The sequence below is a fragment of the Vulpes vulpes genome, chromosome 15 (assembly GCF_048418805.1).
Source record: "Vulpes vulpes isolate BD-2025 chromosome 15, VulVul3, whole genome shotgun sequence".
Lineage (NCBI taxonomy): Eukaryota > Metazoa > Chordata > Mammalia > Carnivora > Canidae > Vulpes > Vulpes vulpes.
The window spans coordinates 61,149,509-61,163,237 of record NC_132794.1 but is presented as its reverse complement, the minus strand read 5'-3'; the positions used below and the strand labels follow the sequence as shown (position 1 = coordinate 61,163,237).

Sequence of the window (13,729 nt, the reverse complement as noted above, 5' to 3'; positions counted from 1 at the left end):
TTTGTTTGCTTTTTTGAGAGGAGAGTTATTCAGGATATTGCTCCATGCAGGGAGCCCGATGTGGGACTCGATCTCAGGTTTCCAGGATCACATCCTGGGCTGAAGGCGGCGCTAAACCGCTGAGCCACCCAGGCTGCTCTTGTCAACGTTTTCAGTTGCAGTGGTGTTTTGCTTGAAGTAGGCCACCAGAATTTCACTGTATTTTTACTATAACAGGGTTTGTGGCACTCTTAAAGCTACTCTGTGGCAAACTAAGCTGGGAAAGAAAGTTATACAGTCTTCTTCATAGCAGAAATTATTTTAAAGGATAGGTTTAGAGACAAAAGGATATAGTTGCAGAACAATTACAGATATTCTTACAAGTAGGTTCTCCAGATAGCAGCTGCTGCTGCAACTCTGAATAATGACATCTGCATAGTGTGGAAAGGGTTGTTGGTAGTAATTCATATTTTTAAACTTTAGTTCTGTCTCCATGTGACAGTAGCATCATTAGTCATGTGTTTTCGGTTTTTGAGAATTAGAAAAGGATCACAGAAATCATCTTATCCATTTTAACAGTTGTAAGGAAAATTTGCCAGAGCACCGAACTTCGTAGCCTGTTAAATGATTAGGCTAAGACTAGCTAATGAATATGCTTTTTACTTCTAGTCTCATATTTTACCTATGATACTGTGCAATCCTCCTTCTCAAATATGCAGTCCTCCTTTTTGAAATGTGATTAAAGCTGAGAAATTTTTCTCTAAGCATTGGTTTTATTCATATCTAGAATATGAGAATTAATAGGAAAGTACCATTTTCTCTTAATAAATTTTTATGTGCAATAAATTTACCAAACAACTTAACTATTACTTTATTGATGAGAAAAAAAAAAAAAAACACTAAATTTTTGCTTTGGTAGGTGATTCATTCCATCTGGTTTAAATTTAAACACTCAATGTTTTTTAATTATCATTTTCTTATTAAAATATAGTTGATACACAATGTTGCATTAGTTTCAGGTATAGGACATAGTGCTTCAACAAGTTTCTATACATTATGCTCTGCACACAAGTGTAGTTACCGTTTGTCACCATACAATGCTATTAAAATGCCGTGACTATATTCCCTATGCTGTACCTTTCATCCCTATGACTTATTCATTCCATAACTGGAAGTTTGTATCTCCATTTCCCTTTACCCATTTTGCCTATCCCCCATTCCCTCCCTTATAGCAGCCACCAGTTTGTTCTCTGTACTTATGGGTCTGTTTCTACTCTTTTTTGTTTTATTTTTTTAGAGTATACATATGAGTGAAATCACATGGTATTTCTCTTTTTCTGACTGACTTATTTCACTTAGCTTAATACCCTCTAGGTCCATCCATGTTGTCGCACATGGTAAGATGTCATTCTTTTTTATAGCTGAATAATATTCCATTGTATATCTATCCCACACCTTTTTTATCCAATTCACCTATCACTGGACACTTAAATTGCTTCCATAGCTTCACTATTATAAATAATGCTGCAGTAACCATAGGGATGCATATATCTTTTTGAATTTATGGTTCCATTTTATTTGGGTAAATATTCAGTAGTGGAATTACTAGATCATATAGTATTTCTGTCTTTAATTTTTGAGAAACTCCGTAGTGTTTTCCACAATGGCTGCACCAATTTACATTTCCTACCAGCAGTACACAGGTGTTAGTAAATTTTGTTGAGGATAAACAATTGTTTTAAAAATGATGTCTTCTTTTTAATCTTTTGTAATCAGAAAGAAGTTGAGAATTTTACAGACCTGGAGAAACTCTACCTCTACCTTCAGCTGCCTTCTGGTCTCAGCAATGGAGAGAAAAGGTATATCTCTCTTCTTGCTTTTCCCTTAATTACAGTGTTAATAGGACATACTTAAAGTATGTGTGTCATGGTTGTTATTGTTGTGTGCTATTCCTAAAATCATCAGAAAACAGAATGGCAAAATAATGGATCTTTTTACTCTTTGATCATATTTGGTTAAGTGTTTACTTATAGTTTTTGCTGATTCAATTGTATATCTGGGTAAATGCTATGAAATGCAATTTGGGTTATGTTTTTTAAACAGATGTATTTATGTAGTGTGAGGGATTGTGAAAATTGAATTGAAAAGCAGAAAATAAATAGATGGGTATTGTAAGCAATGTTTTAGTTACTGCTATGTGAACAGATCACAGAATATTTTTTAAAATTGCATATATGAAACATGAATGTATTATAAATATACGATACTTTAAGTGTGTTTGGGCATAGGCCTGTATTTTCATTACTAAAAACAGTTAATCATCTCATATAGAAAATAGAGAAGTTGTTAGCTCATGCATTCTATTAAAAGTTTCTTCATCCTTTAAGTATTTCTCAAAGTTCATTTCACTCATTCATGTATGTTATACTTAAAATTCAGTTACTTTAAAATTGTGTATAGAAAGAAGTGGCATGAAAATTCTGTTAACTTTTACCTCTTCTCCCTCAAACCAAATTTTATAGCCATTTTAAGAATTTTTTTGCTCTAAAAACTCAGTATCTTTGGAATTAAATAAATTGTTATAGTTAGCTGGGATGAATGTCAGAATCAAAAAAGGAACTTCCCTCATGTTATCTTGAGTGTACCATTTTATGGATTTAGTTTTTATAAATGATGCTACCATATAGTAAAAACTTAGGATGTTTAGTAGAAATATTGGCTTGGGAAGGGGAGCCAGTTACAAGAAGGACTGTAGGAGGAGATTTGTCCTCTCAAGATCTCTCTGGTGTCAATTGTATTCTGGCACATAAGATTTCAGAGTAGTTACTTGAAAATGCTAATAAGCAAATATAAAATATTTTTTTCCATAACTTTAAAAGTTTGATGATTTGGCAAGTTTAGGCAAATGAATAGGCAAGTAAGTGAACAAATACCCACTTAGGGATCATTTTCACCAAAACAAATACCTTATGTTGTCAGTACTCCATCACCTCTGCCACTGTAGAGACCATCCGGAAGGATGGAACAGGGCAGTAACTTCAGTCAGTCACTAGCTGTGGAAGATGACTCACAACCCCAAACGGACAATTGGTATATATAGATAACTGGGCATCTGCTGTATGGCTTGTTTAGTTTGGTCATTAATAGTGTGTTTACATGCATTTCTTTACTAGAACTTAAAGTCCTGGCTCAAAAATTATCAGTTGCTGTCCGGTTCAGCTAAAACATGTTTTTGTTTTACAATCAGTGATCAGAATGCCGTGTCATCTAGTCGGGCACAGCAAATGCATGCCTTTTCCTGGATTCGAAATACCCTAGAAGAACATCCTGAGACTTCATTGCCCAAACAGGAAGTCTATGATGAGTACAAGTAAGTAAAATGTGCATATATTAGGCATGCTGAGGTGTTACAGAGCTTAAGTACTACACACGGCTATAGTGATTTGTTTTAAAATTGGTGAATGTCATGCTAATATATGGGAGTTTACCTTAGAGATTTCCAAGATGCTTTCCATCTCTATCTAAGCTTCTCTGGTAGCAAATATCATAAAAGATAGGATTATTGAATAAAAGGATTTCTCTAAAGTTCTTCTGGATGATAGGAGGGATGTTTGAGGGTAGAATGATAATGGTATAGGATTGCTGAATAAAAGGGTTCCTATAGAGTTCTTAAGGATGAAAGGAAGAGTGTGTCTGGAGTTAGAAGAACAGTGGAAGGTAATAAATAAGTTAATATGTAAGCAAAAATGAAAACATGTTTTTCATTTAGACTTCTTAAGGGACTTTTTCATATGTCCAAAACTTTTCTAATGCTTTTCTACACCAATCAAAAAAGGGATAAGTTTTTGGAATATTGTGAATTACTTATTCATGAATGAGGAAGTTGAGTGGCTTGTACATATTAGACACTCAAATAATGTTGATTGTACAGATAATTTATTTAAGTACAGGAAACAAAAATATAGAGACTAATGGGCCTTTCTGGATAAAGACAATTTAATAATTGCTAAGTCTGGTTTTGTTTAACACTTCTGTAATTGATACAGAAGACAGAATTTATTATGGCAGAGTAAATAAAACCAACATTTTCAGGGTATTTAAATGTCAAATCAGCAAGCATTCGTGTGTTGTACTTAGGCAATTTGAAAGAAAAGTGTCAAATGCTGTTTGTTAATCAGTATAAAATGACGCCAAGGGACTACACTTACTGAGATTTTAGTATATAGAAAGAAAACTTCTATTTTCATTGAAAATTGTGATTCTCTCATCTTAAGGAACATAATGGACCTGGAGAAAAACTAGAGAAAAATGTCTGAAATGATCAAGGGAACAAAGTTAAACTGAAGAGCTTTAGACGTTTTTTTCTTTAAGAAAATTAAAGCTAAGAGTTCATATGACCCAAGTCTATAAAGTCCATTCTCTTAATTTATAATAATCTATAGAGTATCTACTATGTGCCATACCCTGTATTAAGTTCTGAGGATATAATAAGACACAGCCCCTTCCATTCATGAAAAAATAAGTATGTATTTATAATAAGTATTAGTTTTTCACTAAATTCAATTAATTAAAATAGAGATAACCCTATAAAACTACAAAGAAGCAAATATTAATTCATTAAAAGGTGGTTAAAAAATAAATAAATAAAAGGTGGTTAATATCAGTAAACATGTGATAGGTTGAAGAAACTCTGGACTGAAGATCCACAGACTAGATTCTGTCATTAAATTTGTGACTTGGACAAGTGTTTTAACCACTATTTTTTTTGATACATTGTCTATAAAGTGAGACAATTGAAGAGGTATGAGGTTTCTTAAAGCTCTAAAATTCTAAAAGTTGTTTGAAGTAGAAAATGTTGAGGAACAAGTAATCCAAAGATGTCCTGGTGGTTTTCCAAAAGGCAAACTGGACAAATTAATGTATGACATTTTCATAATGAATTAAGAGAACTCAAGATATATATTTTTTGAAATGGCATCTTTCCACTATAGAACCCTTTGCATCATCATTAGAGACAGTACCCTATCTTTGTGGAAGTGTGACTCTGGCCTATTAAAGCAGTCCTTATGTTCCTAAATGTTTCCTGCCTTTGACAAAGAATTGTTACATTTTTCTATCAAATCATTTTCTGAGATTCCCATAAACTCTCATAATTCTTTTCATATGAAAAGTTACAGGTTTTTCCTAAACAAAAGGGAAATAAAACATTCCATCATTTTGCAGAAGCACTGGGAGCTTCAATTTTGAGCAATTAATTTGTAGCTGTAGTAGAGAACAACAGAGATAAAAGAGGAAGGGAATTTGACTAGAGTTGAAAGGGGAGGTAGTAGGTAACTTTCCTAAAAAAGTAGGAACTTTTTTATAATAATATGACTAGAAAGGAAATAGTTCATGGAATTTGAAATAATTATGCTAATGATTATGCCTCTCTTTATAATTAGTATAGTATCTCAGTCTGGGTATTTTAGTTCAAAAAGCATTTCACTAAGAATATACTTTATGTACTGTTGTATTCTCTACAGGGTTTCCACATAGTAGATGCTAATTTAATATTAAGAGTGGCTAGAATGGACTCTGATCCCTGACATTGATAATAAAATTTCAGTGTTTTAAAAGACTTCATTAAGTCTTTTAGTGCACTCCTGTCTCCATGGTATAGATAAAAACATTGAAACCCAGGGAAGGTAGGTGGCTCTCCCAGTGACACAAAACTAGTTAGGGAATGATACAGGTCTAGAACTCAGATTTCATGAGTGTTTGACAATGGGCGAGAGGGCACACTTCTTAAATTAGAGTGATAGCATACTGCGTGGGTAGAAAAGATTGGTCAAGTAGTTAGAAATAAACCTGGCTATGACTTCCACTTAGGGTGAATAAATAAGCTGCTCAAAATATGAATTAGTATATATATAATTAGTATGCATGCATACAAATAATACAACTGTGGTAAGAGACACAGCAGAGAAACATGTATTAGCATGACTGGCTAAGAAGAAAGTATGTTTGTGTGTTCACAGCATCGTACACGTGGGAACTCCAAAGTATTCTATTATTTGATTGTTCATTGCCTAAAACCGTAATTTGCCATGTGGGTTTAAATAACTTGAGAGAGATGAAAACTGTAGGATGGACTACAAACAGGCAAGATGTAGATCAAGTATCATGAAGTAGCTAGTTAAAAGTTTTTTAATTAAAAAAAAAGTTTTTTAATTATTTTAAGTTGTGTTGTCTAAAGAAAGCAAAATGTAGTATAACTACTTTTTTTTTAAGTACAAGAATTTTAAATCACAAAGAGATTTCAATTAGACACAAAATAACAGTAAAGATTTTTAGAGAAATTTTGTCCTTTCCTAATGGCCTATTATATATTCATCTTCCTATTTGGAGTACCTTAATGAGGTTTCCTGCATAAAAACTTAACATATATTCTAAATACTCACTGAAAAAATGTTATTAATATGAAATATACCTTTATTTTAAGCTATCCTATTACACATAGACCCTTGTATAACTCATTGCAATGATGTTCAGATATATTTTTTATGAAATTAATTCTGTCATAATCATTAAAATCAAAATCCCTTTGAGAGAAAAAAATGAAGATATAATCAAACACAGCATTGACTGACTGCTTTTAACTTTATCTTCATTGTACATTAAGATACTAATAAGAACATAAAGCTTTAAGGGGCTTTCAGCATACAAAAACAGTTTACAAATGATCATGAACTTTTGTATTTGTTGAAACTTTTGAATTCTGATAATCTATGTTTAGGAAAATGATCATTAATGTGTTTATATTATTTTTGAATTACAAAAGTAATATATATTCATCATTACAGTTTTGGCAAAAAGTTATAAATGTATTAAAAAAAAAAACTAGTACCAGTAAATCTTACTACCTAAAAATAACCACTTTGGTTTATTTCTTTTTATTTTTTCTAATGCCTTCTTTTTGTGTGTATGTTCTTGTTATTGTTTAACCAAATTTGGCTCCACTGTTTACACAATTCCCGAAGGGGGAACAGTGGCAAATAACATTGCACTGAACATTTTTGATGATATAATTTAGTGTAGATTATCAAAATTGAGATTGCTGCTGGTTTATGGATGGACCTTTATATATTAAGGATCTTATCTATTAAGATTTTTAAAAATATTTTTCAAGATTGCTGTTTATTTTAATAAATCTCTTTATAAGTGATTTAGCCACTTTCTTTGAAGCTTGTAGCATTGTTGTTACGCTTAGAATTTACCTATGCCACTAGCAGCTTGAATACCCATGTTATTTTTCCTAGATTTTTAAAAAGATATTTCTTACTTCACTTTTTATATATAATATTTTAGTCCATCTGGTATTTATTTTGGTGAATGCCATTAAATAAGGCACTGATTTCAGTTTTCTTCTAAATGTTATAAAGTAATTATTCCATGCTTATTTATTGAATAATTTTTTCCTCTTAAAACACTGATACGTAATATAACTTTGATTTTACCAAAGCCCTTTCTACTCAGTTCTTTTTCCTTGTTATTTTGTCCTTATTCCATTACCAAACCATTTTTAGTATTTTAATTATTAAATGTATAAAAAACTGGTAGGACCAGACTGCCCTTACTATCCCTCTTTTTAAAAATTTTCCTTGGTTTTATTTTCAGACCAATTAATGCTTTTCATATGAAGTTTGATACCACTTTTCTCACTTTAAAAAAGGAAACCTCAAGGGAATTTTGATTCAAATGCATTAAATGTGAAATCTTATGTTAGAAAAATTAATTTCAGAGCTAGAAGTATGTTTCGTAATTTACATCTTTTTCATGCCCTTCAGTGATGTTTCAGTTTTTTCCCTTCAGTTAAATCCGCTTATTTTTCTTACTAAGTTTTATTCCTTGGTAATTTTTATTATGTTATTTATATTGAAAATATTCTTTCCATTGCTTTACTGTTGATTTGTTTAGGTTTATAGGATATTGTAGACTTGTTATATTTATGTTGTACATTTTATATTTACTGAACTTTGTTTAATCCTAATTTTTCAGTTAATTTTGACTCTTGAGTACAGTTTATTCTGTGTACCTTCCTTATTCTCTTTATTTTATTCTTTGATAATTTTCCTTCTGATTTAAATAATAACAATGATAGGCATCATTTCCTCTTATAGTTCTATGTTAAGGATGTATTATAGTTGATCAAGACTTTGTTATTTTATGAGAAAGATATTGAAATTTATCAAATGCTTTTTGGGCATTTATTGAGATTATTATGAAGTGCTTTTCTCTTTGACCTATTGATGTGATATATAAAGATATTACCTAATTTATAGACCCTTCTTTTAGTTCTAGAATGAATGTTCTATTCATATCAAGATGTATAATCTTATAGTGTACTGTTGATCTCTGTTTTCAAGTATATTATTTAGGATCTTTGCATCTATATTTATGAGTGAATATTTTGGTCTGTAATTTTCTTTTTTTGTGCTATCTTTGTCAGGTTTTGATATCAGGGTTAGGCCAGCTTCGTAAATGAATTGGAACTCTTTCCCTAAATTTCTGTGCTCTGGAACAGTTTATATAGCATGGGAGTTATTTGTTCTTGAAAGTTTTAAAGAACTCAACCATAAAACCATCTAGGCCTGGAGGCTTTGTTGGAGGTAATACTTTGACAATTTTTTGTGGGTTTTTTTTCTGGTTAGGTTTTTACTTCATTAGTCAAATTTGGTAATTTGTTTCTCATTGAATTCATTCAGATTTTCAGATGTATCAGCATAGCATTGCATATTATTATTCTCTCCAAAATTGAGTTATCTTCTAAATCCCTTATATCTATTTTCATATTTCTAGTTTTATACATTTGAATTTTCCTCTGTTTTTTTCAAATTACACTTGGCTGTAGTTTATTTCTATTGGTTTTCTTTTAGAAAAAAAAATGAAGCTAAGATTGATATATCAGGGTGTTTTGTTTTTGTTTTTTGGTGGTTTGATTTTGGGGGTTTATTTTTGCGTGTGGTGTTTTGTTTCTTACTTATTAGGTGCCTTTCTTTTCCTTCTCCTGATTTTCTTGGGATTTTTTTCTTACTCTTTAAATAGAATTCTTTGTTTTCATTCTTATTTAAGATACAAACATTTATATCTATGAGTTTGCCTCTGATTATAGTTTTGGCTGTATCCCTTAGGTATGGATATGATTTGTTAAAATTATCATTATGTTCTACTAGAGTAAAATTATAGTTCTAATTTCTTCTTTGACCCCAAATAGAAGTTGTTTTTAACCTTTCATGTTCTTGAGAGTTCTGTTGCTTTGCACTTTATTAATTTGTAGTTTCATTATATTATGATCAGAGAATGAAGCTTATTAAACTTCTGAATTTTTATATTTGTTGAGGTCTACTTTCAGTCTAACAAATTATTAGTTTTTATAAATACTTCTGGACAGCCTCTTTATATTACACTGTATTCACTCTGTATTGATTTATGCTAATTCCACTTTTCTATATTTTTCAAATCCTTCAAATTCTGTAAAATCCTTTCTTTTGGTCTGTTTAAGCAGTTGAAGATGAATAGTATGTTAATCTCTTACAAGTGACATTTGTCACAGTTCCTCTTAGTATTTTTAATGAGTTTTGTTTTATAGATCTCTGGGATGTTTGACACAAGAAAAGGTTCATGATTTTTATCTTTGTTATAGTTTTTGCCTGTTGTCAACAAAAAATGATCCTGGGTCATACTGAATGTATTTCATGTTTTTTCTCTTTTGAGATGAATATTTTTGGCCCATTCTGGGTATCTGTCTAATATGTATATTTACCCATCTCTTTTTTTTTTTTTTAACCATTTGTGTCATTTTGGGTAGGCTGTTTACATTATGCTTCTAAAGTTGTTCCTGATCTTGAAGTCTGACCCATAGAAGAAGCTGATGGAATAAACCAATCTAGAAAGCCTGGTGTTGCTAGAAACACTTAGCAACAGGGGAGGGTAGCAGGAAAAAACTACTGCTTTTTCCTGTTACCTGGGAAAGAAACACAAGCGTTAATCTTAAATGGATTTCTCACTAACTGAAACATGGCCTCTTTTAGCAGTCCTAAAAATCTGTTTGCTTTCATTCTGGGGAGAATCACAAACTTTCAGATTTGTAAACTTGAACTTTGGCTGCAGTGTTTTCTGGTACACAAATGTTCTCTCTGAATCCCTTTAAAAAATATTTAATATTTTTAAGGAATATGACTATATTTTCTATGTAACCATTTTGTGTACAAATATTAATTTTATATGTATGATGCTTTGATACTTACCAGCCTAAGTTTGTGATTTCTGTTCTATTAATGACTTTAAGTGAAACTCTTAGGACAACCTTGAAGGCAGAAATAGATTCTAGGAACACTTGTTTTGAAAGTATTAAAATAATGAACACTTCATAAGTTAAATGATAAATAAATGTTTTATACCTGTCTAAAATCTAGATTAAGCCTAATCATGTCTACATAATTCATAAATTGATTCATAAATTTATTAGGTGTATGATACATTGTTTAAGGTAATAGCATCTCAATACAATAAGTGGAAGCAAATATCATCCCTCCTTCCCTTTAAGGATGACTCAAAGAAATGAATTCACTAGGCAAATCTGAACCCAGGTTTTGTACTTTAAGGCTGGGGTCTTTTTGCACTAATCCCTGTTACCTCTAGAAACTTATTCCAAGCACTATTCTTTTTAAAATTAAATTTTTGAGGGCAGTATACTACTATGTCTTAATTATATCTTAAATATTTTTAACTGATTAGAAATCAACTAAAGCATAAAAGTGATCAATTTCAGCATTACTAACTTTTTCATATTTGACACGTAAATATGGATATTGAATATGTCTTAAGATATAAATTGGTCTAAGATTTTTACCATTGAAATGTACTCTTATAGTGTCTGAATTGTTACCCTAAATACATTGTTTAGTATTTTAATGATTACTTTTCAGGTAAGATTTTTTTTTTTTCCAGACTTGCTTGATGTGGTCTATTTCAAAGAAGTTTTTAATCCCAGTTTCTCTTTTTTCTGTGTTTCTATGACTGGACTCTCAAAGGAATAGTTAAATCGTCTCTTTTTCTTCACCTTCTGTTTCTGACCAATTGCACTTTCACAGACTCATCATTTACTGTTTAACTTCTCAACTCTTTAGTAATAGAAAAAGCATTGAATAATAGAATGAATTGAATGAATAGAATAGAATAGAATAGAATAGAATAGAATAGAATAGAATAGAATAGAATTAGAATAGAATGATTGAATAATAGAAGAGTGGCAGGATAGAGCTATAATAACGATATTATACCAGAAAGAACTGGTTCTCTTATCTGACACAGTTGTAGAAAGGGTTGACTGACTTTTCCAAATCACATTCACTGTACTAAATACATTGTAATCATAACTAAAGTACAAACCAAGTCTCCTAATTTAAAACCAGAGTCTTTTCCAATACCCCCGCCTATAAAAACTGCATGCCGCTGAGCCCAGTCATTATTTTGAATCTTTAGTTATCAATTCCTCATTTCTTACTACCTTAGCTTCTTTATCTGCCCCCAGCATGATTTGTGGCAATTGGTAGGTGGTATTTAGTACTTTTCTTTTATTAAGACTTTAGTATTACCACTTCCAAGGACAAAGAGATCATGGAAGAAGTTAGTAGTGTTTTGTTACAATCAACAAATTAGAATAAATGATTTTAAAGTAAATTTACTTGAGTGCATTAAATTATCAAGTGTTATATATACATAGCCCTTACTCTCAAACAGGAAAAACAGATCAGTAAATAAGCAGGACACAAAGAACGAGTTTCCAGATCAACTTGATGGAGTGAGGGCCAGCATCACAGAAGAGGTGACGTGTAAAATCATAAAAACTGAGTTTTCCAAGCTGACTAGAGATTCAGAAGGGCGTTCTTAGTAGAAGGTATGATACTCAGTGCATAGTAGCTTATAGTCGGAGTCAAAGAGGAGATGTCAGAGACCAAGCCAAGAGAATTTAAACTTGTTTCGTGTGTAGGTTTTGGAGAACTTTTGGAAATTTAAGCAATAGAAAATCATCTCAGAAAGTAAGAAATTCTAAGGATAGGGAGAAAACTGATATTTAGGGGTTAAGCAGAAGAACATGAGCCCTCCAAAGGAATTTAAAAGAGAAACAAGAAAGCATAATATAATCTGAGAAAAGAGATTATTTTGAGGTGTTCAGTCTCCTGTGCCTCAGACAGTTCAATTTAAAAAGGAAGACAAGAAAAAGACCCATGTGATGTGTCACTAATAGGCCACAGGGATCTATTGCCAGAGCAGTTTCCATATTTTATTGAGGAATGAAGCCTGATTGCAGTGTCCTGAAAGGTAAGTAGGTGTGAGTGCAGACAGGTTTTTAAGGGATGAAGAAAGAAAAAGTAGAAGGGTGCGGGGGAGTGGTAAGAACAGAGTTTTTTGTTGTTGTTTTTTTTTAGCCTTATCCAATAAGGATTAAATTGATTTGTGTATAACAGAATATCCAATGAACAGTAATTTCAACAAGACAAAAGATTTCAGTTTTCCTTTCAGCAGCTCTGTAATAGCAGCAGGGAACCCAGGCTCCTTCTAAATCCGCACTCTACCATCTGTAAGCCTTAGCCTGGTTTTACTTGTTGCCATCTAAAATGAACTACAGGGATCCCTGGGTGGCGCAGCGGTTTGGCGCCTGCCTTTGGCCCAGGGCGCGATCCTGGAGACCCGGGATCGAATCCCACGTCGGGCTCCCGGTGCATGGAGCCCGCTTCTCCCTCTGCCTGTGTCTCTGCCTCTCTCTCTCTCTCTGTGTGACTATCATAAATAAATAAAAATTAAAAAAAAAAAAAGACACTTAAAATGAACTACAGCTGATAGGAAAAGTAAGTGACTTAGAATTCAGGTCCATTAAGGAAGGAAGGGAGAAAAAGGTTGAAAATCATTGATTTATGATTTTCAAACTTAGTCATCCTGTCAAGTGCCTCAGTGGCTCAGTTGGTTAAACTTCTGCCTTCGGCTCAAGTCATGATCCCAGGGTCCTGAGATCAAATCCCACATCAGGCTCCCTGCTCAGCAGGGAGTCTGCTTTTCCCTCTTTCCTTCCCCCCTGTTCATGATCTCTCTCTCACAAATAAATAAATAAAATCTTTAAAAAATAATAATGAAGTTAATCATCCTGTCGTATTCTGCTGTTTTTCAATTTAAATTGCCATTTAAATTTTTTTTTTTATTTTTTTATTTATGATAGGCACACAGTAAGAGAGAGAGAGAGGCAGAGACACAGGCAGAGGGAGAAGCAGGCTCCATGCACCGGGAGCCTGACGTGGGATTCGATCCCGAGTCTCCAGGATCGCGCCCTGGGCCAAAGGCAGGCGCCAAACTGCTGCGCCACCCAGGGATCCCTTAAATTGCCATTTAAATATAATGTTTGTTTCCTCTTCCCAAGTAGACAAGGTGCTTTTTTTTACACTTTGCCCTAAGCTTGCTTATAATAAAACCACAATATTTTCTGGGGGTTTTTTTTTGTGGCAAAATGCATAAAATTTGTCATCTTAACCATTTTTAAGTGTATAGCTCAGTGATATTAGATACATTCACATTGTTGTGGTACCACACCACCACTCATCCACAGAACTCTTTTTTTGCAAAACTGAAACTCATTACCCATTCTCATTTCCCTCGCCCCTGGAAACCACCATGCTATCTATCTCTATCTCATTAATTTGACTATTTTAGGAACCTC

The 13,729-nt window shown here is 32.5% G+C and overlaps 1 protein-coding gene across 2 annotated transcripts in view; it reads left to right on the top strand.

Annotated features, from left to right (window-relative positions):
• The window catches only part of RFX7 (regulatory factor X7), a 131,252-nt gene that overhangs the window by 76,778 nt on the left and 40,745 nt on the right, over positions 1-13,729 (top strand). For both annotated transcript variants that reach the window (XM_072738590.1, XM_025997325.2), the window contains exons 4-5: positions 1,756-1,838; positions 3,227-3,349. In XM_072738590.1, coding sequence (XP_072594691.1) covers positions 1,756-1,838; positions 3,227-3,349 — 206 coding nt within the window. The remainder of the gene's footprint in view (positions 1-1,755; positions 1,839-3,226; positions 3,350-13,729) is intronic.